We start from the raw sequence: 21,951 nt of genomic DNA on the forward strand, positions 1-21,951 counted from the left end.
CTCACAACCATCTGTAATGAGATCTGGTGCCCTCTTCTGGCCTGCAGGCATACTGTATACATAATAAATAAATCTTAAAAAAAAAAAAAAAAAAAAAAAAAAAAAAAAAGAATCAGAACTGTATAAACAAAGTTCTTGCATTAATGAGACTTGATTGTTCTACTAGACTGGCTAGCTGCGTGCCAGAGCCCCAGGTCATGACAACCAGGTACCCACTCAGTGGACACAATCCCCAGCCTCAGGCACTGACCTTAGGCAGGACTTCTCTTCTCCCTGATCCGTTTGTCACTAAGACAGCTCTTTGCCTGGCATCACATTCCTATAAAATGAGTAAACCACTGACAGTGACTGTGACACATGTTCCACATCCCTTTGGAACTGAGTTGCCTCCAGATATATGTGAGTTCAAAGACAGCCTGGTCTACACAGCAAGTCCAGGAGTACGTAGTGAGATCCAATCTTTAAAATACTATTGGCTCCTGAGGAGTCTTCTGCTCAAGTTCAGAGAGTTCCCAATGTCAACTCCATCCCAACCTAACTCACCCAAACATCCCTGGTGAATCCCAGGAGTCAACGGAAGACGGGACAGAAGCAATGAGGGGCCAGGGTACAAACAGAATTCTGACTTTTTGTTGTTGTCTGTGAAAGAGCCCCAGACAGGAGACTGGGTTTTTCTTAGTTGGGGCTTTTCCTCTTTTCTAGCACATTCTGAGTGACCTTCATGAATGTTCATGTGCTGCGGTTCTAACTCTATGGCAGTGCAGCCTCCAGGACTCAGGTCCACACTGGAGCCACGGAAGGGAGTAAACGTGGAATTCGTGGCCAGCGGCCTCAGCCTCTTCTCAATGGAGGCTCCTTTCTCTCTGGTTGGCAGATCAGTGCTGACACTGGAGGAAATGCTACCACCCCAGGACCTGAAAGGGGTGTTTCTACAGAGGAAGCTGGCCAAGTGGTCCATGCTACCACCCTACCCAGACAACACCGTGGCTGCCACCTCCCTTTTCTCCAAGAATTCAGCCTAGGGCTCTCATCTCTGTGGGAATATAGAGAACTCCTAAAGATGGCCTCAGCCACCTGCCAACTTCCAGCTGAGGTCTTAAACTGAGTCTGTGCTCCATCCCCAAACCAGAGTAAATGGAGCTCAGGAGTTGGTTCTGTGCTGTCTATCGATTCTAGCTCCCAGGTTTTTGTTTTGTTTTTATGAATTGTTTTTATTTTATGTGCTTTGGTGTTTTGCCTGCGTGTATGCCTGTGTGAGGGTTCCATATTCCCTAGGACTGGAGACACAAACAGTTGTAAGCTGCCATATGGATGCTGGGAATTGAACCTGGGTCCACTGGAAGAGCAGACAATGCTCTTGACCACTGAGCCATGCCTCCAGCCCAGCTCTCAGGCTCCTAATGAAACCTGACACTGTACTTAAAGGGCTGTTCTCCTCAAATTGTGAATGTGCACAAGTGCTTGCTGGTAATTAGGTTTCTACCTATACACATTTCATTAATGTTTTCACAAGTGGTTTTTTTCTTTCTTTCTTTTTTTTTTTTTGGTTTTTCGAGACAAGGTTTCTCAGTGTAGCTTTGGAGCCTTTCTTGGAACTCACTCTGTAGCCCAGGCTGGCCTTGAACTCACAGAGATCCGCCTGCCTCTGCATCCCAGTGCTGGGATTAAAGGTGTGCGTCACCACCGCCCGGGTATTTTGTCTTATTTATGTCTCAGTATCAATTAATTCCAGAATTATACTCCCAGGATTTGGACAACTTGACACACCCATCTTAATCCAAAAATCTGCTCCATGAGGTCTGGATCATGGCCAGTCCTGGCTCCTGCATCATATAAAGCATTTTGTGCTAAGCACAGGTCCAGACATAGACTCCTGATAAATGACTGCTGAGTCTGGAAAATTCCTATTAAAAACCTTCTTGGAGACACACCTCTGTGGCTCCTTCACCCAAAAACCCCTGATATAACCAAGGCCAGGCAGCAGGGGGCGCAGCACTGCTCAAAGGCAGGAGGACGAATTCCAGGTGAGCCTGCCTGCGCTCCCAGGCCCATGGGGATTCTTAAAGTGCTGTGTTGGAATGTGGGCACCAGGCCCGAGATCACTCTGCTCCCCAAAGAGCATGGCCAAGAAAGGCACAAAGCCTCCCCCAGCTGTCAGCCCAAAACGGCCGCTCTCACCTCAGGCCACCTGGGGAAGGGGCTACAAAGCAGACAATCTTTATTCACAATCAGGGTGGCAAACGAGGAAGGCCTCCAGCTCAGTCCACAAGCAAAGCTACTGAGAGGGAAAGGGACGGGTGGGGCTCAGCACTCGTCCTCGCCCAGCAGAGCATACGGGTTGCGGGCAGCCAAGCAGGACCCAGGACCTGAGGTTGGGGTGTCCTCCTCTCCTTCTCCCTCTTCATCTGCATCCCGGTCCTCCTCTCCTTCCTCCTCGCAGGAGCTGCTCAGCTCTTCCTCTTCTTCCTCCTCCTCATCACCTGCGGGCCCCACCCTGCCCTGCAACACCACCAGCTCTGCAGTCTCTGCATGGGACTCCCAGGTGCCTGAGGAACACGGACAAGTGTGTAAGCCAGGGAGATGGGGCAGAGGTGAAGGCAACTCTCACGTGCTGGGCTGGCACGCACCCCTTCACTCCACCACCTCTGTGCAGAGCTGGACGGAAGCTCATGCACGCGCTCAATCCCACTGCCACGCTGCTGCTGCGGCCAGTCACCCACACTTGCATATCAGTAACGATCATCAGAGCTGGCCCATTCGGACCTCTGTCGGGGCTCACCTGTCAGTCAGTTGGGACTAGAGAGAACACCTGGGCTCTCACCTCTCTGTTCACTGTAACCAGGAGGGTGGAAACACAGGCTGAGGCGGCCATCCACTGCCAGTCGCAAGAGGCTGTTGGCCGCTCTGTATACATCATTACGAGCTGCCTTGGCTGTTTTATAACCGCGTTTCTCTGCCCAAGCTGAAGGGAGAAAATAATGTCAGTAAGGGATGCCCGTGAACCAGTCCTGTCTGTCCCATGCCCACAGTCCAGGCATGAGGTCTTGTGGCAAAGTTAAGACTTCCAGGGTAAGCAGACAGCCCCTTCCACCGAGGTCGGATCTGAGTGGAGAGGGCAGGGCAGGCAGGAGACAAAAGGCAGAGACCACCAAGCCCACCTTCGCAGATGTCCCAGGCACACCAGGGGTGCTCAGCTGAAGGGTCCTCTGCCTCTGGGTGGCGCAAGTGCAGCAGAGCCTGCACCGGGATGCGGGAGGCCAGGTAACCCACGGCGGTGTAGGGCTCCTGGATCTGGGCGATGGGGTAGATCCCAGCCAGAACCTGTGGAAACAGCACTCAGCACCTCCCTCGTCCCTCCCTCTCCTCCCTACCCCCTCCAGCCCCTCCACCACGCCATACCTGCAGCTGCCTGGGCAGCAGAGAGGGGAAGATAAGGCCTGGACAGTCACAGAGCTTCACAGAGGGGGTGAGGAAGTAGGTCTGGAAGTACCGGGTATGGCCTGGCGTCCTGGAGACACTCACCACCTTCCGCCCCACCAGCCCGTTGATCAGCGAGGACTTCCCCACATTGGGGAAACCTAGGAAGGCAAGGCAAAGGATTGTGGGACAGTCCTTACTCTGGGCCAGAGGAGCTGAGTAGTGGCTGGGGCCGTCAGGAGAACGACAGCTCCAGGTAAGGAAGCACCACAGCCACCACACCAGACATCAGGCTCTGGCCACACAACTCAGGTGTGGACCCAGGCAAATCCCTGGCCTCTTGGGGCCTGTTCCTCATTTTACAGGACAGATGCCTCCCGCCCACATCAGTCAGGAGTTAGATACCAGATACAACTGTACCTTGTAACAGTCATCATGACGTGTCCAAGGAGATGTCTGCAGGCTCACACCCCCCTCTCATGGCCATATCACCTTCTTTCTGCCTGAGTGCTGGACCTGCACAGTCCTCTTATCCCCCATTCAGGCCTTCAATGCCTGAACCACACTCATATCTCCCTATACAAGCTACCCAAGGCTATGCACAGAGCAGACCTGCTATCTCACATTTCCATTCAATTTCAAGCACTCCTCTTGGCCTGACATGCATCCTTCATTCCAGTAACTGCACCCCAGACTCCAGCATGGCAACACTGTGGTGGTCTGAATGAGAATAACCCCCACAGGCTCACATGTTTGAATGCTTGGTCCCTAGATGGTGCAACTGTTTTGGGAAGGACTAGGACAGTGCTGTGATCTTTTAATATGGTTCTTCATCCAGGCAGTGGTGGCACACATCTTTAATTCCAGCACTTGGGAAGCAGAGGCAGGCAGAGCTCAGTGAGTTCGAGGGCAGCCTGGTCTACAAATTGAGTTCCAGGACAGCCAGGACTGTTACACAGAGAAATCCTGTCTGGGAAAAACAAAACAAACTAACTAAAAATGCATCTTCATGTTGTGGTGACCCCCAACCATAAAATTATTTCATTGCTACCTCATAACCATTATTTTGCTACTGTTAAGAATTGTAATGTAAATATCTGATATGTATGGTATCTGAGCCATTGAACTAGGAGGTGGCCTTGTTGGAGGAGGTGTGTTACTGGGGGTAGGCTTTGAGGATTCAAAATCCCACACCAGGTCCAGTCTCTGTCTGTCTGTCTGTCTGTCCCTCCCTCCGTCTGCCTTTCACTATGCCTGCAGCTTGTGGTTCATGTTGTGGGCTCTCAGCTACTGCCCCAGTGCCAGCCCGCCGGCTGCCAGGCTCCCGCGATGACGACCATAGACTCACCCTCCGAAACTGTAAACGAACTCCCAATTAAATGTCTTCTTTTATAAGTGGCCTTAGTCGTGGTGTCTCTTTACAGCTATAGAAGAGTAACCCTGACACCATGCAACAGCCAGCACATCCTACTTCTCCTGCGCTCCACCTCAGGGTCCAGGGTCCAGCTCTCTGGCAAGTCTAGGCACTGACCTTAACTCCTGGTCCTGGCTTTCCTGCATCTCAGTCACCTGACCAAAGCCCAGCCCTGTGGAATGCAACTGCCCACACAGTCCTGAGAAAAGATGCACAGCCTGGCTGGCGGGCTCCTTCCCGACACACCATCTCTTCTCCAAAGGTTAGGTGGAGGAGACAGGGAGCAGCTCTCCTGATAAGCCCACTAGCTTACTTCTCCATCCTCTTTAGAGTAAAACTCCTAGTGTGATGACACATGCTGTAATCCCAGCACTCCAAAGCCTGAGGCAGAAGGATTGCTGAGTTTAATTAAGGCCAGTCTAAATGCACAGTGAAAAACAACAAAACCCCCAGGTAAAACAACAACAAACCCACACAACCCTACTGTAAAAGGCCCTTATAGACTCATCTGTTTTTGTCACCATTTGCTAAGTTTACCTGTGACTGCACACTTTTCTTTCTTTCTGTTTTGTTTTTGTTTTTTTGTTTTGTTTTGTTTTTGGAGACAAGGTTTCTCTGTGCAGCCCTGGCTGTCCTGTAACTCAATCTGTAGATCAAGCTGGCTTCAAACTCAGAGATCCACCTGCCTCTGCCTCCCAACTGCTGGGATTAAAGGCGTGCACCACCACTTCCCGGCATGACTGCGCACTTTAACACAGACAAAAATACACATCAGCCTTGGAGACCCCAGACCCCTTGGCCAGAGCCTGAGCACTGCGTTCTCCTCGGAGGTGCATCTGCTCATCTCCCGACACAGAGCCTCGTTCTGATCTGTGAGCTTTCACTCTTGCTCCCTGGTGTCAGGACCCGAGCATTCAGAACAGGACAGCACCACCCTGCAGCCTCTACACACCACCCGGCTGGGGCTCTGCAGAGGCTGCCACCGCGCTTTGTCCCTGGCGTGTCCCTGCGTGTCCCTGCGTGTCCCTGGCGTGTCCCTGCGTGGCCCTGTGTGGCCCTGTGTGGCCCTGCGTGGCCCCGCCTCCCTCTCTGGCTGCCATCAGCTCCCGTCAGCCCCGCTTTAAGGCACTTCCAGACTCCCCGCTTTTCCACTCTCCTCTTCCTTTGCCTAAACACTGCTCTGCCTCCGCCTTTCTCCTCACCCACCTTCTCCCATCCCGTGGCATTACATCCTCCGAACACTCCTCAGATCTTCTCAAGTTGAAATCTCTCCCACACCCCAGTCTCCAGACCCCTAACACACAGCCTGGCTCCACCTCTCCACTTGAGACTTCCCACTCTCCGGCCCCCCAAACCTGCTCCTCTCCCGGTTTCCCCAGCTCAGTAGTCCCAGCTGCTCAGGCTTTTTAAAACAAACAAGCAAAGACATCTTCATCCCTTGCTTTCTCTGTGAGCCAAGGGAAGCCATCATCAGCACACTCTCGTTTTCTGCACCTTCAAATACATCATGTCCAGTCTCACCCCACATACACCTCTACCACCTTCCTGAGCAACTCTTTGGGGAGGGTCTTTTCTTTTGAGGGTCACAACCTATAGCTCAAGCTGTCCTGGAACTCACCACACAGTCCAGGCTGACCTCAGACTCCATAACCCTCATGCCTTGGCCTCCCCAAACCTGGGACTACAGGTTGAGCACCCACCACACTCGGCTCCTCTCAGCAGTTCTGGGTTGTCCCTCAGGCTTCTCTTCTTCCTTTCCTGTCCACCTCTCACTATTCACTCCACTTAGTAGAAAGAACAAATTTCTAAATGAAATCAGATCCTGCCAGCCCACCATTGGCTTCTCACGAAACTAAGATCCAAACTGCCAGAGCTGGAGGGACGTCTCAGGGTTGAGAGAAGTCGATACTCTTGTAGGACCTGGGTTCTGTTCCCAGCAGCCACATAGTGACTTACAACAGTCCACAACCCCAACACCAGGGGGATCCAGTGCCCTCTTCTGGCCTCTGCAGGCACCAGACACACAAGCGTCGCACATACATACATGCAGGCAAAACACCAACACACATAAAAAATGAAATAAATCTAAAACAAAACAAAACTCCACAAATATCTAAGATACTAAATTGCCAAGGCCTCTTCTCAGCTCTTGTACGCAAAATGAGAAGGAACCTTACTTAGACCCTAATCACACATTCCTTTTCCTCTACTGCAGTGGTTCTCAACCTTCCTAATGTTATGACCCTTTAGTACAGTTCCTCATGTTGTGGTAACTCCCAACCATAAAGTTATTTTCATTGTTACTTTATAACTGTAATTTTGCTACTGTTATAAATCATAATGTGATTTAATATAAATGTAATCTGATATGGAGGACATAATATTTGACTCCTGTGAAAGGATCGTTCCCTCAAAGGGATCGAGACCCATAGGCTGAAAACTTCTGCTCTGATGGAGCTGAACAAAGTTCTCTTTCCTTTTGAGACAGGGTCTCATTCTGCAATCCTTGCTGCCTGGGTATTCACTATGTAGACCAGGCTGGCCTTGAAGTCACGGAGATTTGCCTGCCTCTGCCTCCACGGGCTAGGATTAAAGGTGATCACTACCAAGCCTGGCTCATGACACAGTCCTTAACTGGAGAGATACTCTGACCACACTGGAAAGGGCTCCACCCCAGTGGAAACGGGTCCTGACCACCTTCCTGCTGTGACTTAAGGATCCCTGTCTGAGGAGCCAACATCACAACCAAAGCCATGAATATCCATCAGTCACTCAGGACAGCTTGTAGGAAGCATCAGGCACCGAGAGGCTCAGCACTACACCCGCCACTCCTCACCCCTTCTTTCAGCTGTACATCAGCAACTAAGACTCCAAGGCTTAAGCACTTGAGCAGAGGCAGAACCTAGCTGGACTGCAGCATGTGCCCTTCAGTTCCCCAGGACCCACGGCAGACTTCTTTCCTTGAAGCCCTGCAGCCCACACAGGCCTAGCTCCCTCCTCCACAGACACAGTGCCTCAGGAGGCCATTAGGGCAGGCCACTGAGTCCTCACCCACACAGCCGATGGTCACCACCCCGTCCTTGTAGCGCTCCCTGGAGGGGCCCGTGGGCTCCATCGCCGAGTCCGTCTGCTGCTCCACCAGGACTGCTGGCCCATCTTCCTCTTCTTCTTCCTCCCCAGAGCCGTTGCCCCAGGAAGCCCCGGCCACATCCCTAGCGATCTTCTCACGCCAGCTGCTCAAGTCCACTGCTCGAAGAAAAAGAAGAAAATAAAGGGGTTCCCCTCACCCCCAGGCCTCTATGGATAATGCACAGCTGATGTCACCAGCATTCCTAAAAATCACAGCAATGCCAGTGTGTCCTGGAAATTCCCCAGTCTCCACTGGACCCCACTCTGGAGTTATAGACATCTCTTCTTCAAAGCCTCTAAGAAAACTGGGGGAAAACTCAAGCCATGGGGCCTTCCGTCCACCTCCTGCCTCTGTCCTGCCTACCATAGAGGCTGCTCCTTATTCCACAACTTTCCTAGACATGAGTAATAGAGGGATATGGAGAAGGGAACCCTGGAGCGGCCCCCAAAGGCTTCCACAGGCCCCTCCAAGGGCTCCATACCTTTCCCCACAGTGATGGCTTCACAGGCTCTCAGCAGCTGCTCTGGCCCCAGCGCCCGAGTCCATCCTCTCCCCCGCCTCCGACTCTTCTTCAAGACTGAGATAAAAGGGTGAAGATGCATCTCATCTCTCCTACCACCCTGAAGCCTCAATCAGGTTCACTTACCCGTGCCACTCACCTCCCTCTCCACAGCACCCTCTCCACAGCCCACTCACCACTACCAGGCTCCTGTGGAGTTCTAGTGTCCCGAGGGAAGGAGGTGAACAGGACAATGTGGAGCTGGGGGTAGTGCTGGTGAAAGTAATGCTTCCAGGCAACCACGAGGGACGGCGGGGCCAGATCCACCTTGTTCAAGACCAGGATCAGGGCCAGCCCAAGTTCTCCAGTTACATACTCATAAAGTGCTGGTGGAAAGTTCACAACCTGTGACAGAGTTGGTGAGAAGTGACCCCAGAGCCTGCTGGCTCCGGCTCCCCATCACCCGCACAGCAAAAGCCGCAAGGCCCCGGCTCACGTAGCTACAGTAAGGGCGGAAATATAAACCAGCCACACTGGACAAGAAAGGCATTGCAGGTGTGACAGCCCGGGCAAGTCCCAGGGTGCTTCCTGCAGGTCATGACGAGAGAAAGAGAGAGAGAGACAGAGAGAGAGAGAGAGACACAGACAGAGAGAGAGAGAGAGAGAGACAGACAGACAGAGAGAGAGAGAGAGACAGAGAGACAGAGACAGAGACAGAGAGAGAGCGAGAAAGAGAGACAGAGACAGAGACAGACAGACAGAGAAAGAGAGAGACAGAGACAGAGAGAGACAGACAGACAAAGAGAGAGATAGAGAGACAGAGACAGAGAGAGAGAGAGAGAGAGAGAGACAGAGAAAGAGAGAGACAGACAGAGACAGAGAGGAGAGAGAGACAGAGAGACAGAGACAGAGAGACAGAGACAGAGACAGAGAGACAGAGAGAGAGAGAGAGAGCGAGCTCTGGCCAGCAGGGGAATGTCAGGCTATGCTAAGAGATGAATAAAACACTGAGTTCCTCAGGATGGGGGCACAGCTCAGTAGTAAAGCTCAGGCCCAAGGTTTCACCCTCAGCAGAACAAAATGAAAGAAAAAGAAAAGTACTTCTGACTGAAGACTTTAACTCAAGGTATAAAAAGAAAGTAAGAAAGCTGCAGTAACCCCAGCGCCTCCAAAGGAGGACAGAAGGATCCCTGGGGCTATTTGGTGAGCTCGAGGCCCAGTAAGAGATCCCACAAAACAAGGTGGCACCGCGCCGTCTGAGGAAGACAGCCAAGGCTGACCTCTGGCTTCACGATTCCAAGCATACATCCTAGAAACGGAATGGCCAGCCCCTGGACACACACTCATCAGAAAATTGAAAAAGACCCTCTATTTTGCCACTCCCGCCTTTGACCACCCTCACTGGAGTCTCCCTTACAGACTTTTCCAAGCACTCACCGGATGTCGGATGTCAGTGATGAGCAAGACGATGTCAGACATCTCTAACACCCGCCACAGCTGCCTCCATGTCTGAAAAGATCAAAAGGGAATATGGCCTAGGGTCCTTCTCCTGCCAAGCATAGAACACTATCTAGGACCACAGTATGTCAACTCCCGACCCCACTCCACTGTCACCTCCAGATTGTGCTCAAAGTAGCTGAGTTTCTCCGAAGCGTACGCGCCATGTATCTTCCCAAGGTATTCCTGGAAGCTCCGCTCCTCTTGGCTCATTAGCTGTTCCTTGGACATCTCATAGTTCCAAGGAGGACGGCGGGGGAAGTCCAGGACTGCGAAATGAGGAAAAAGCCCGAACAAGCATCAGAACTCTGTTTTCTTTCTTTCTTCTTTGAGACAGGGTTTCTCTGTGTAGCTTTGCGCCTTTCCTGGAACTCACAGAGATCCGCCTGGCTCTGCCTCCCGAGTGCTGGGATTAAAGGCGTGCACCACCACCACCACCACCACCGCCCAGCTATTCTTATTTATTATTTATTTATTTGAGACAGGGTTTCTTCTATGTAACAGCCCTGGCTGTCCTGGAACTCGCTTTGTAGACCAGGATGGCCTAGAACTCACTGAGATCCTCCTGCCTCTGCCTCCTAAATACCAGCAGCGTTTTTTTTTTTTTTTTTTTTTTTATTTTGTTTTTCAAGACAGGGTTTCTCTGTGTATCCCTGGCTGTCCTGGAACTCAGTCACTATGTAGTCCAGACTGGCCTTGAACTCAGAGATCCGCCTCTGCTGGGATTGAAGGCGTGTGCCACCACCACCTGGCTAGGACTTTTTTTCCAACTCCAACATGCATCTCGAGCCCTCCTTTCCTCGCAGCCGCTGGTTCCCCAAGCTGACAGCAAACCCCAAGTAACCCTCACTCACCTGAGCCAGGCTGGTAGACTTCCCGGATATCCAGCTCGAGCATTTCAGCACTGACAGGCTGCAACACTTGCTCTCTGGCTGCTCTCTTTCTCCTCTCCACCTCCTCCCGGGTGTCCCGTTCAAAATGCAGCCGGTATCTAAGGGAAGAGGGACCACACATCTCGTCGTCTCCTCTCCAAAGCAGGCAACTTTGCAAAGCCTCCTCCCCTGGCTGTTCAGGTCTCCTCTGGGTTGGCTCTTCCCCCACTCCCCTCCCAATCCCCCGAAAACAAACTCTTGACAGCCCCTCTGGAAAGCAAGATTGTGGCCCATCCCTGAGAGAACCACCGTGGCTTCTGGCCTCACTAGCTCCACTTCCAAGCCTTCCTCAGGAGCTCTCCTAGGGCAGGGAAGCGGGGGCCGGCGCCCTTCTCCTTCGCTCACCGGTTGGGATCGTAACCTCTCGGCCCCAGCCCCTGGGATGGTTGCTGGTTGAGCCTGCGGATATGATGGGTCACGGATTCCCCATCCGAGGTGTCGGTCTGCTCCTCCCGCCGCTCCCGGCTCCCGCTGCGGCTGTTGGAACTGGAGCGAAGCCCATCTTGGAGCCCTGAGGGGAGGGACCGGTGACGCCAGTGTAGACCGGTTCTCGGGACACCCAAAGCCCCCCGAGCCGGTAGGACAAGCTCTTCTTCAGCCGCCCCAACTTCTCCGGAGGCTCCATCCTCCCAACTGCGCGCCCCAGGTCCCTCCCGGGTGGGCCCGCAGGTCGTCACAGAGTCCCGGTGGCACCAGTGGGGCCTCCCCTCCCCCAGCCCCCGCACACCCCGCGCCGCTGCGGGGAGCCCCCACCGCGGCAGCCCACGCGGGGCCGCGAGAGCCCGCTCCCCCCACCCTCCCGCCCGCGGTGCGGCGGCACACCCCTCCTCCCGAGCTGCGCAGCGGCCCCGCCCCCTCCCTGACCTCGCTTCCGCTCCCGCTTGTCCTGCAGCTGCTTCTTCTTCTGCTTCACGCTGAAGGGCTTCTTCCTCGGCATGGCCCCGGCGCCCCGGACCGCCTGCCGCCGAGCTCCCCGCCGCCGCAACTGACTCCCCGGGCAGCCCCTGCCGGCGGCCCGGGGCCCTGGGGAGGCGGGGCCGCGGTGACGTCAGGGGCGGGGCGGCGGGGAGCGGGGCGGCCGGGATGCCAGCGGCACGTGAGAGCCCGCGGCTCCGGGATGCGCGGCGCGGGGCGGCGCGGCGAGCGTGGGCGGCCCGGGCCGACTCCGTCACGGGCGCTACCAAGTGGCCGTCGCGGGAGGGGGGACGAGTGTCATCGCCGCCCGGAGCTCCCAGGAGCTGCCACTCACCTGGCGGGGGGCGGGCGAGGGGGCGAGGACACGCCTCGCTGCGCGGCGGCCGCCAGGGACCGCCCCTAGCCGGGGAGCCGGAGCTGTGCGGCCGCGCGGGCCGCCGCTCGTGCCGGGCTGTGGCTCATGGACTCGGGGAGGATGCTGCCGGGCGGCGGGCTTACAGCCCACCCGTGCAAGCGCGGGCGAGGAGGAAACGCAAGCGGGACAAGGACTTTTGGAGAGAGGTCAGAGAGCACCGAGTTGTGACTGCAGGCGTTGCCATGGTAACTAGGGGACCGGATGTGGCGACCTTAGGGTGCGACGGGGTTCTCGCTGGCCGCCCGAGGCCCGAAGTCTGTCGAGTGTCTCGCTGTAACGCGGCGGGGGTGCTTTTCCACGTGGGGAGAAGACTTGGGCAAGCAAGTAGGAACTACACAAGGGAAGCAAAGCCTCCCCATGAGCGGCACCGCGAGCCAGACCCTCCGTGGGAGAAGACGGCCGCGGAGCCACAACCTGCCGGAAGTGGCATGGCGAAAGCCTCGGGCTCCCGGCCCACCGCCCACCCGGAAGCGGAAACAAACCCAGTGTGCCCCTTCCTCACTGCCCTCCAGATCCTGCTGCAGCCATTGCTGCCGCAGCCACGATGCCCAAACGCAAGAAGCAGAATCAGCAGCAGCAGCCGCCACAACATCCTGCACTGTCCGACCGGGACGAGCCTGGAGACGAGGAGGATGAGAGTCCCATTGGTGAGGGGGAAGGCGTGCACATGCCTGTCAGCCGGCCCGGGGCTAGGCGAGGATTGAGGTGCGGGGGAGGGGGCTCTAACGGAAGGAGGAAGGGCGCACGCGTGGAGGTGGGTGGGGGCGGGGCAGGGGAGGGCTGCTGGTGGAACCTTGAACGAGGTGTTCGTTTGCGTGAACCCTCAGTCTCAGTCTGGCTCCGAACCCTTTCTGGAGAAGGCAGGGGAGGTGGCGGCTGAAGATCTGGCTTGCGCAGCCGCAGAATGGCGGGGGAGAGGGGTGGCAGCGATATTACAGATTGTGATGACCGGGAAGACAATTTGTGACCACACTTCCACTGGTTAGGTGAAAGTGCAGCCTTCTGTGAACTACTCCCCCGAGGGAAGGAGAGGAGAAAAAAAACTATGATGGGCCAGCAGTTAAGGTGAGGGATTGGGGTCTGTGGGATCACTGGGCATGTTGTGGATGCAGCACTGTGAGGAAAGAGCTGTTGGAGACCTCTGTTACTCTCTGATGGAATCTCCACGGTTTTGCTCAGTCTCGAACAACTCTGCAAGAGGGTCGGGCAGATGGACGGGGTGAGAGATTGCGGCACTGCTGAGTGGATATAGCTACCTTTACTGGTTAAAAAATGAGTGTTAAAGACCACATAATGAACGAGATGACTGGTCCTTTGCACCGTTCTGATGACTGTATTTTCACGTCTGCTCTTAGGACCACCCAGCCTTCTGGGCCCTCCCCCCATGGCTAATGGAAAGCCTGGTGATCCCAAGTCAGGTGAGGAGAAATGGGCCCTGATGTGTGTTTTAAGTCCTGGAGAATGGATGGAGAAGGGGAAAAAAAAATCAAAGACTTTAAAAACAAAAATCCAGGGATTGTGTACCTAAATGAGTGTTCATGTATTAACCATTTGGAAACATGGAATTGTCAAATTCGGTTTCCTTTCAGATTAACTCCTAGGTCTGAGGCTTTCACGGTCTATCTCTGTTCCGTTTGTGTAGAAATAAACATTTTCTGCTGTAGAGAAACATAGAGGCTCTAAATGGGACACCTACCGAGATGGTCCAGAGTGGGAGGACATAGAAAGATTTGGTGTAAAGCTATAGTAGCCATGACATTGTGGTTTTCACAGAATAACCTACATAAGTTTGTAATACTTGAGAGACTGAGGCAGGAGGATCAGAAGCTCCTGGCCAGCCTCTCCTACATAGCAAATTAAGACTAGCTAGCCTGGGCTACATGAGACCCTGTCTAAATGGAATCAGGGGCCTGTAAATATATGAACACTTACGTCTGAAGATGAAATCAAGGAAGTGGTCCTGTCAGTAATAATGTCTCCACTGGACATTTGTGTAAAAGTATGAACTGCGTAGTAATACCAAATAAAGACATCGTCTAAGTAAACTAAAACAGGAATAAAATAAAAGAAACTGAATGTTTCATGGCCTTAGAGTAGCTAAGAGTTTGTAAATAACACACAGACCAGGCAAAGTGGCAGCAGAGGGGCTGGGAGTTCAGGGTCAACTTGGCCCACAAAGAGACATACTGGGGAGGTGGTCCAGTTGATAAAGTGCTTGCTTCAAAAGCATGAGGACCTGATTTCAGACCTCAGCAGCCATCTAGAAAGCTGGGTGATGAGGAGACAGAGGTAGGAGGACTCTAGGGCTTGCTGGCCAGTGAGTGTGGCTGAATCAGTGAGACCCTATCAGTGTCTGGCCCCTATTCATACACACACTTGTGCTAATTATAAAGGAAAGATTTGTAATTGGAACTACATCAAATAATACAAATTTCTATTAATCAAATAACACTGTTAGCTAGCCATGAGACCACATAACTATTATAGTAAGCAGTATAGAGATTTCTTAGAAAACTAAAAATAAGCTACATATAGTAGCATATGTCTACAATTTTGGAGGATGAATCAGGAGAATTGTAGCAGTTATGAGGCTAGCCTGGACTAAAGAGAGACCCTGTTTAAGAAAGTAAAAGTGCAGAACTGCCATACAAGCCAGCAGTTCCACTTCAGGATGTACATGTACAAGAATTGAAAGCGTAGTCTTCGGGTTGGATTTTTTGAGACAGATGCTATGTAGCCCGGGCTGCCATCAAGCTAACAATGCAATATTGCTTCATCTTACAAAGGAAGAAAATGTTAGTGTTGCAGCATGGGTAAATCTTGAGAACACTATGCTAAGAAAGTAGGCACATGGAAATAAATGCAGGAGTTATACAAAGTCAGATGCATTGAAACAACAGAATATGGGCTCCTGGGGCTGTTGGAAATATAAGGGCTTGTTCAGAGGATTCTGTTTCACAGCACATGAACTTATAGTATTGAACCATATACTTAAAAATAGCTGATCGGGCTGGAGAGATGGCTCAGTGGTTAAGAGCACCTGACTGCTCTTCCAGAGGTCCTGAGTTCAATTCCCAGTACCCACATGGTGGCTCACAACCACTTGTAATGAGATATGGTGCCCTCTTCTGTCCTGCAGGTGTACATGCAGGCAGAATACTGTATATATAATAAATAAATCAATCTTTAAAAAAAAAAATAGCTGATCTAAGCCAGATGTGATGGTACAAGCCTTTAAGCCTTTAATCTCAACAGTCAGGAGGTAGAGATAGGATAGGAGGATCTCTGAGGCAGGAGGTAGAACAGGCCGGCCTGTTCTATAGAGAGTTCCAGGACAACCAGGACTACACAGGAAAGCCCTGTCTTGAAAAACATAGTTGAGGTGAGCCAGGCTGACAAGACGGCTCTGTAGCAAAAGTACTTGCCACCAAGCCTGACTTGAATCCTCGGCCCCAAGTAGTATAAGAACTGAATTTCACAAGTTGTCCTCTGTCACACATGCACCTTGGTACCTGTGTACACACAGTCCACGCACACATAAATAAGATAGAATCATTTTAAAAATCTTTCTTGGGGCTAGAGAGGGGTTGCTAAGTGGTTAAGAGTACTGTGGCCGGGCGGTGGTGGCGCACGCCTGTAATCTCAGCACTTGGGAGGCAGAGGCAAGCAGATCTCTGTGAGTTCGAGGCCAGCCTGGTCTACAGCTAGTCCAGGACAGGCTCCAAAACTACAGAGAAACCCTGTCTTGAAACCCCCCACCCCCCAAAAAAAGAGTACTGTGGCTGCTATTGCAGAGGACCTGAATTCCATTCTTAGCACCCGTGTAGCAGCTCACTACTCTCATTCCAGTCCCCTTTTTTGGCCTGCAAAGGCACCAGACATGAATGTGGTACACCAGCATAAGCTCAGACTTGAACACACTATACTTACTGAGCAATATCCTCTGCCTTGTGTGGTCTGAACAGAAATTTGTAGTACATGTAAATGTTCATAGCATTTTAATTACAGCCGCACAGTGGACACGCACATGTCCGCCATCAGTAGAGTGGACAGGTTAGTTGTGATGCATGTGATAGGATACTATGCTGCAAAGAAAGTTAACCAGCTACCACTGCAGACAACTTGAATGAATCTCATGATTAATGAGAGAAGCCAGAGTTAAAAGTCAAGCAAAGATTCACAACCTAGCCGGGCGGTGGTGGCGCACGCCTTTAATCCCAGCACTCGGGAGGTAGAGCCAGGCGGATCTCTGTGAGTTCGAGGCCAGCCTGGGCTACCAAGTGAGTCCCAGGAAAGGCACAAAGCTACACAGAGAAACCCTGTCTCGAAACCCCCCCCCCAAAAAAAAAAAAAAAGATTCACAACCTATCACGTTAGAAGTCATGATAGTGGCTACCTTCTGTGAGAGGAAAGGGCATGTGGATGGCTCCTTTGAGGCTGACGATTAGCTCAGGAGTAGAGTACACAAGGTTCTGGATTCAATTCCTGGCACGGGGTTAAAAAGGCTGAGAAAACTAGTCTCTTTGCCTATGTGATGGAAGCCCAAGTAAAGATGTAATAGTTGGCTTGTGTTCTTAAGTGGGGTGTGTCAGAATGCTTTAATGTGGCGAGTAGGGGAGGGGCTTTTGTCAGGAGTTAGCTGCCCAGCAATCACCCTCCCTGTCTTTCTCTCTGTAGCTCTTCACAGAGGTCCTCCAGGATCAAGGGGACCAATGATTCCGCCACTGCTGAGTCTCCCACCTCCTCCCCGGGGTAGAGGCCCTATTCGAGGAGGCCTTGGTCCTAGATCTAGCCCATATGGTCGTGGTTGGTGGGTTGTCAATACTGAACCTCCGTTTCCTGGGCCAGGCCATGGGGGTCCCTCTAGGGAAAGCTTTTACAGAGAGCCAAGACATCCACGAAGGCTCAAAAGCTGGTCTCTTGTCAAGAACACCTACCCACCTAAGAATAGCCCCCCGGTGATAGAAGGTAAGGCCCACTTTGCTGTCCCTGTGCCTACCCTGCATGCCTCTGGTCTCTTCTCCTTTGGGCTGTCTCTGGGCAGCATTGAGAATTAATGCATGGCCTTTCCTGGGTGAAGGATTCCTCTACCACTGAGCTGCCAGCCTCATAGCTGACAGATACAAGTAGGAGATACAAGTAGCCCTGAACATTTTTTTCCCTCAGAAAGAATGTCTTTCCAAAATGTTTGGTGGTCTGGGAGTCTTGCTCAGTGTTTGAGCAAGTTGCGTAGCATGCTTGAGGCTCTGCGTTCTACCCCTAGCCCCCAAAATAGAAAAGGCCAAAATGCTTGTAAACAATCTGTGGTTGAAACCTCGGCTTTCTCTCTGTGTTCTATCTCATTTCTTTCTTAGGGTTTCTGGGGGGTAGGGAAAGAAATTTTTTTTTTTGTTTTTTTTTTTTTGGCGGGGGGATGGACAGGTTGACTTCAAACTTGTGACAGTCTTCTGTCTCAGCCTCCTGAGTGTCCTGAATGCTGGGGTCACAGGTGTGAGCCACCTCGTCCTGCTCTCAGAGTTGTTAAATCATCATTTTCACTTGTTCACAGACAAATCTGACCGCCCTGTCTGCCGACACTTTTCCAAAAAGGGCCACTGTCGATATGAAGACCATTGTGCCTTCTACCATCCAGGCGTCAACGGGCCTCCTCTGTGAGACTGTGCCTTCCCACCACGCTGGAAGGAGCCCCTGCCCAGTGGCCCCCTCGCAGCTACTTGAAGGCCCTGCTGTTGTCACCTTCAGTCAGTGACATGTCCACCCCATTCATCGTCTCCCCCATGGGGTCCAGAGTTGTGATTGTCACTGGTGTGCGGTGCGCATTGTCTTCTGATCCAGGCTTCAGAGACTTTTGGGACCCCATCTTGCTCCCTCCTACTGCCTCCTGCCAAATGACTGCTGAACAGGAAACCATTGGTGCTGTTTCTTGTGCATCCGCCCACCTGTCTCCCAGTATTGCCCTCAGTTCCCAAGAGCCCTGGGGCGGCCTTCTGTCCTCTAGCTGCTGTTTTAAGTCCCTTGCCGTGAAGCCCCAGTGTTTGCAGCTGCCCGGACACACACCAGGTTGTCTGTCCTTGGGGTCAGGTTTGAGTGACTGGTACAGACTTGCTTCCTGAACAGCCTCTCCCTGCTTCTGGATGTCCTAGTTTCTTGTCATTAGCATGAGCCCCACTGCTAAGGCCTGTGGTCACTGTGCTTTGTGGAACTGTGCATCCCCTTGTAACCTTCCTGAGTGTCTGTGGCATTTTTGTGGCTTCCCAACACTAGATAAGTTTTTCTGCCAAATGGAGCAAGGCTCTCGGTGCCCTCTAGGCCTCACCTGCCTCCCAACACGGGGGAGTGTGAGACTTCCTCAGACTGCCTTCCCGTCGTTCCCTCTCTTCTGGTGTCTGGCACAGGCCAGTGATGTCTTGTAAAGCCTCGGGCGGGCCTCCCACGCAGCCTCTGCCTGGCTCGTTTTAGTTAGGCCCTATCATTGTGAGGCCACCAGCCCTTTCATTTGAATTCTGTGAATCTCCACCTGGCCTTGGCTTGTCTTTGGGTGGAACCTGGACAGTACCATCACCTCTGACACTGGCACTGGTTGTTTTCTGTGAAAACAGCAGTGAACTTGTTGGGTTTTGAGCTGGCCCTAAGGAAGTGGGTCAGGAGGTGTATGGACAAGAGGAGTGAGGAGTTGGAAAACTAAGAATGATTTTTTTTTTTAATTTTTTTTTTTTTATATTAGTAATAAACAGTGGAAACCGGCATTTCCCTTGTTTCTGTTTTTCAGCCGTCTCTGAAGTACAGGTGAGGCTGGTAGGGAGTCCCCTCGCCCCACATAGTTCATCAGAGGTTATACTCTGTAAAGGGTTGGGGGAGCAGATCAGGGAGTGGCAAGGAGTTGAGGTGGAATGGGAAGGTGTAGTCTGCAATGGCTGAGGAGAGTGTGGGAGACCATAGACACGAGTCTTAGGATTTAGAGCTAAAAGCTAAAGCCGAAGAGTTGCTCACGATTCATTTTGTGCTTTTCCCCTTGTAAATCAAATCGCGTAGTTCTCCATATGGACTCTAGTGATGGCGCTAAGCTTTCTGATGATTCCTTGTTCCACTGTTAAAAGCTTAGACATGCAGGGCAGTGGTGGCGCACGCCTTTAATCCCAGCACTCGGGAGGCAGAGGCAGGCAGATCTCTGTGAATTTGAGGCCAGCCTGGACTACAGAACGAGTTCCAGGACAGGCACCAAAGCTACACAGAGAAACCCTGTCTCGAAAAATCAAAAATAAAATAAAATAAAAGCTTAGACATGCCTGTCCACTTAGGTTGGGGAACAGACTTAAAAATGGAGATTTTTAAAATATTTTTAAATTATTTTATTTTATGTGTATAAATATCTTGCCTGCATGTATGGATGTGCCTGGTGCCCATGGAGATCAGAAGAATGCATCAGATCCCCTGGGACTAGGGTTACAGATAGTTGTGAGCCACCATGTGGGTCCTCTACAAGAGCAACAAGTGCTCTTAAACACTGAGCCATGTCTCCAGCCCTAGAAATGAATATTTAAGATACTGACACAGGTAAGCTGTGATGGTGGCATAGGCTTGAATAATGTAGTTGGAGAAAAGTCAAGTGTTTGGATCAATCAAAATGAAAGCATTTGGGGCTGGAGAGATAACTCTGCAGTTAAAAGCATTTGCTCTTGAAGAGAACCTGAGTTTGGTTCCCAGAACCCACTTCAGCTTGCTACTCCCAGTAACTCCAGTCCAGGAGTTTGCGCCAGGATTTGGCGCCCTCTTTTGGCCGGAGCACACCAGCCATGTACTCAGTGTGCACATGCAGGCAAAATACATAAAAGTAATTTTTTTTTTTTTAAAGACTGTCAAAGATTGAGCTTGGAAGTACAACATCTGGACCCCAGGGAAAGAGGCCAGCGGAGGAGGGAGAAGATCAGTCCACTAGGAAAAAGTGTCTGGAGAAATGGAGGGAAAGTGACTTTGTCAGATGTGCTGGGGCAGTAGGACAAAGTCAGAGAGCATTGGCTTCGGATCTGTCGGTATTGGAAAGTGACTTGGGACAGAAGCATCGTGGGGCTGGGAATGTAGCCTAGTTGGCAGAGTGTTTGAACAGTATGCAATTCTTAGAACATATAAATAGGGGTTGGAGAGATGGCTTAGCAGTTAAGAGCACTAGCTGCTCTTCTAGAGGACCTGGGTTCAATTCCCAACATCCACATGGCAGCTCACAACTACCTATAACTTCAGTTTCAGGGATCTGACACCCTCTTACAGACACACAGGCAAGCAAAACACCCAATGCACATAAAACAAGGATCAATAAGTCATTTTAAAAAGTTTAAAAAAAAACAGGGATATTAACACAGGCATATAATCTTAATACTCAGGAGAGAGGTTGAGAAAAGAAAATGGGGAGTTCAGTGTCATTTTTGGCCACTTAGTGGACTTGAGGTGAGCCTGGACTACATAAAAAAAAAAAAAAAAAAAAAAAAAAAAAAGCATGACTAAGGATGGGAGCTGACCCAGTTGTAGAAATGCCTCACCCAAGCCCCTATACCTGTCATTCATTAGAGTTAGAAGCCAGCCATATCTTGCTTGTGGTTTAAAAGGCATATGCTGCTTTGGAGGCAGAGGCAGGTAGATCTCTGAGTTCAAGACAGAGCCAGTTCCAGGACAGCTAAGGCTACACAGAGAAACCCTGTTGAAAAACCCCTTCCTGGCCCCTCCTCAAAGGGTATATGCTTGTCAAAACTTACCAAGTGTTCTTTGCTTATCATTTTATTGTGTGTGCAATTGCAGTAGGCCAATTACAGCAAAGTGATTGCACATCTACACCAAAAAAATTCCAGTGGTTGGTTATTTGGATAGAATTCCTTGCTTATATCTGTATACCTGTGTGTTCTGTGACATGTCAACCAAGGTCCAGTAATGTTACTTTTTCCTAAATTGACAGGCTGTGATGTCTTGTGCTTTTTGTTTGTTTTTTTGTTTTTCGAGACAGGGTTTCTCTATGTAGTTTTAGTGCCTGTTCTGGATCTAGCTCTGTAGACCAAGCTGGCCTTGAACTCACAGAGATCCACCTGGCTTTGCCTCCCGAGTGCTGGGATTAAAGGCGTGCGCCACCGCCGCCCGGCCTGTGGTGTCTTTAGTACATTTTACAGTATGTAGTATTAAAAAGAAGCGGGCTGGGCATGGTGGTACATGCTTTTAATCTCAGTACTCCGGAGGCAGAGGCAGGCAGATCTCTGTGAGTTCGAGGCCAGCCTGGTCTACAAAAGGAGTTTCAGGACTGTTAACACAGAGAAAGGTTGTCTTGGGGGGGAAAAAAAAGAGGGTGAGAAAGTGGTGGGGGGTGATTGGAGAGGTGTACTGTTTTAATAAGTGACCAGTCAGGCATAATAGTGCAGACCTGCAATCCCAGCTCTCACAGAGGCCGAGGCAAGAGGAACTCCAGGAGTTCCAGGCCAGCCTGGTCTACACTGTGAGTTTCAGGCCGGCCAAGGACTACATAGTGAGGACCCTGTCTCAACAGCACACGCCTTAAACTCACTCAGCACTCAGAGCCAAAGGCAGTCGGATCTCGGGTTGGAGGCCAGCCTGGTCTACACAGCGAGATAAACGATGCCGCAACCACTTCTTCCTACCCAGAAATTATGTCGTTCCTTGGGTGTCACCGCGCGTGGGGGCCGTCACAACGCGCTGCCCACTCGCGGCGAGTCTGTGCCGTCTCGGCCACGCCCC

At 51.7% G+C, this 21,951-nt stretch overlaps 2 protein-coding genes across 3 annotated transcripts; one reads left to right on the forward strand and one right to left on the reverse strand.

Moving 5' to 3' along the window:
- Positions 1 to 2,201: 2,201 nt before the first annotated feature.
- On the reverse strand, positions 2,202 to 11,931 carry Gnl1 (G protein nucleolar 1 (putative)). The gene is made up of 12 exons (XM_059282148.1): positions 11,754 to 11,931; positions 11,235 to 11,400; positions 10,812 to 10,948; positions 10,075 to 10,226; positions 9,898 to 9,969; positions 8,658 to 8,865; positions 8,443 to 8,538; positions 7,883 to 8,077; positions 3,400 to 3,578; positions 3,159 to 3,321; positions 2,822 to 2,962; positions 2,202 to 2,546 (listed from the first exon to the last, which is right to left on the reverse strand). The coding sequence occupies exons 1-12, from the start codon at positions 11,824 to 11,826 to the stop codon at positions 2,305 to 2,307; spliced, it is 1,824 nt and encodes a 607-aa protein (XP_059138131.1). The 5' UTR covers positions 11,827 to 11,931; the 3' UTR covers positions 2,202 to 2,304.
- A 666-nt stretch (positions 11,932 to 12,597) lies between these two features.
- Prr3 (proline rich 3) lies at positions 12,598 to 18,444 on the forward strand. 2 transcript variants are annotated; one of them, XM_059281976.1, is made up of 5 exons: positions 12,755 to 12,866; positions 13,206 to 13,284; positions 13,575 to 13,637; positions 16,897 to 17,187; positions 17,768 to 18,444. In XM_059281976.1, the coding sequence occupies exons 3-5, from the start codon at positions 13,604 to 13,606 to the stop codon at positions 17,872 to 17,874; spliced, it is 432 nt and encodes a 143-aa protein (XP_059137959.1). In that variant the 5' UTR covers positions 12,755 to 12,866; positions 13,206 to 13,284; positions 13,575 to 13,603; the 3' UTR covers positions 17,875 to 18,444. The 2 variants fall into 2 exon arrangements, with proteins under 2 accessions (XP_059137958.1, XP_059137959.1); XM_059281975.1 differs by lacking the exon at positions 13,206 to 13,284 and having other exon boundaries at positions 12,598 to 12,866.
- Positions 18,445 to 21,951: the final 3,507 nt, after the last annotated feature.

Source organism: Peromyscus eremicus, chromosome 16_21 (genome assembly GCF_949786415.1).
Source record: "Peromyscus eremicus chromosome 16_21, PerEre_H2_v1, whole genome shotgun sequence".
In the NCBI taxonomy this organism is placed as follows: domain Eukaryota; kingdom Metazoa; phylum Chordata; class Mammalia; order Rodentia; family Cricetidae; genus Peromyscus; species Peromyscus eremicus.

What these genes read in the sequence shown, in the direction of transcription:
- Gnl1 (XM_059282148.1), bottom strand. Translation starts at nt 11,826, where the DNA reads ATGCCGAGGAAGAAGCCCTTCAGCGTGAAGCAGAAGAAGAAGCAGCTG. An exon ending in TGCCTGGGACATCTGCGAAG is followed by an intron (nt 2,963 to 3,158) that starts GTGGGCTTGGTG and finishes TTCTCCCTTCAG; the next exon opens with CTTGGGCAGAGAAACGCGGT. An exon ending in TGGTTACAGTGAACAGAGAG is followed by an intron (nt 2,547 to 2,821) that starts GTGAGAGCCCAG and finishes CGTGTTCCTCAG; the next exon opens with GCACCTGGGAGTCCCATGCA.
- Prr3 (XM_059281975.1), top strand. Translation starts at nt 12,764, where the DNA reads ATGCCCAAACGCAAGAAGCAGAATCAGCAGCAGCAGCCGCCACAACAT. An exon ending in GGAGGATGAGAGTCCCATTG is followed by an intron (nt 12,867 to 13,574) that starts GTGAGGGGGAAG and finishes GTCTGCTCTTAG; the next exon opens with GACCACCCAGCCTTCTGGGC. An exon ending in TAGCCCCCCGGTGATAGAAG is followed by an intron (nt 17,188 to 17,767) that starts GTAAGGCCCACT and finishes ACTTGTTCACAG; the next exon opens with ACAAATCTGACCGCCCTGTC.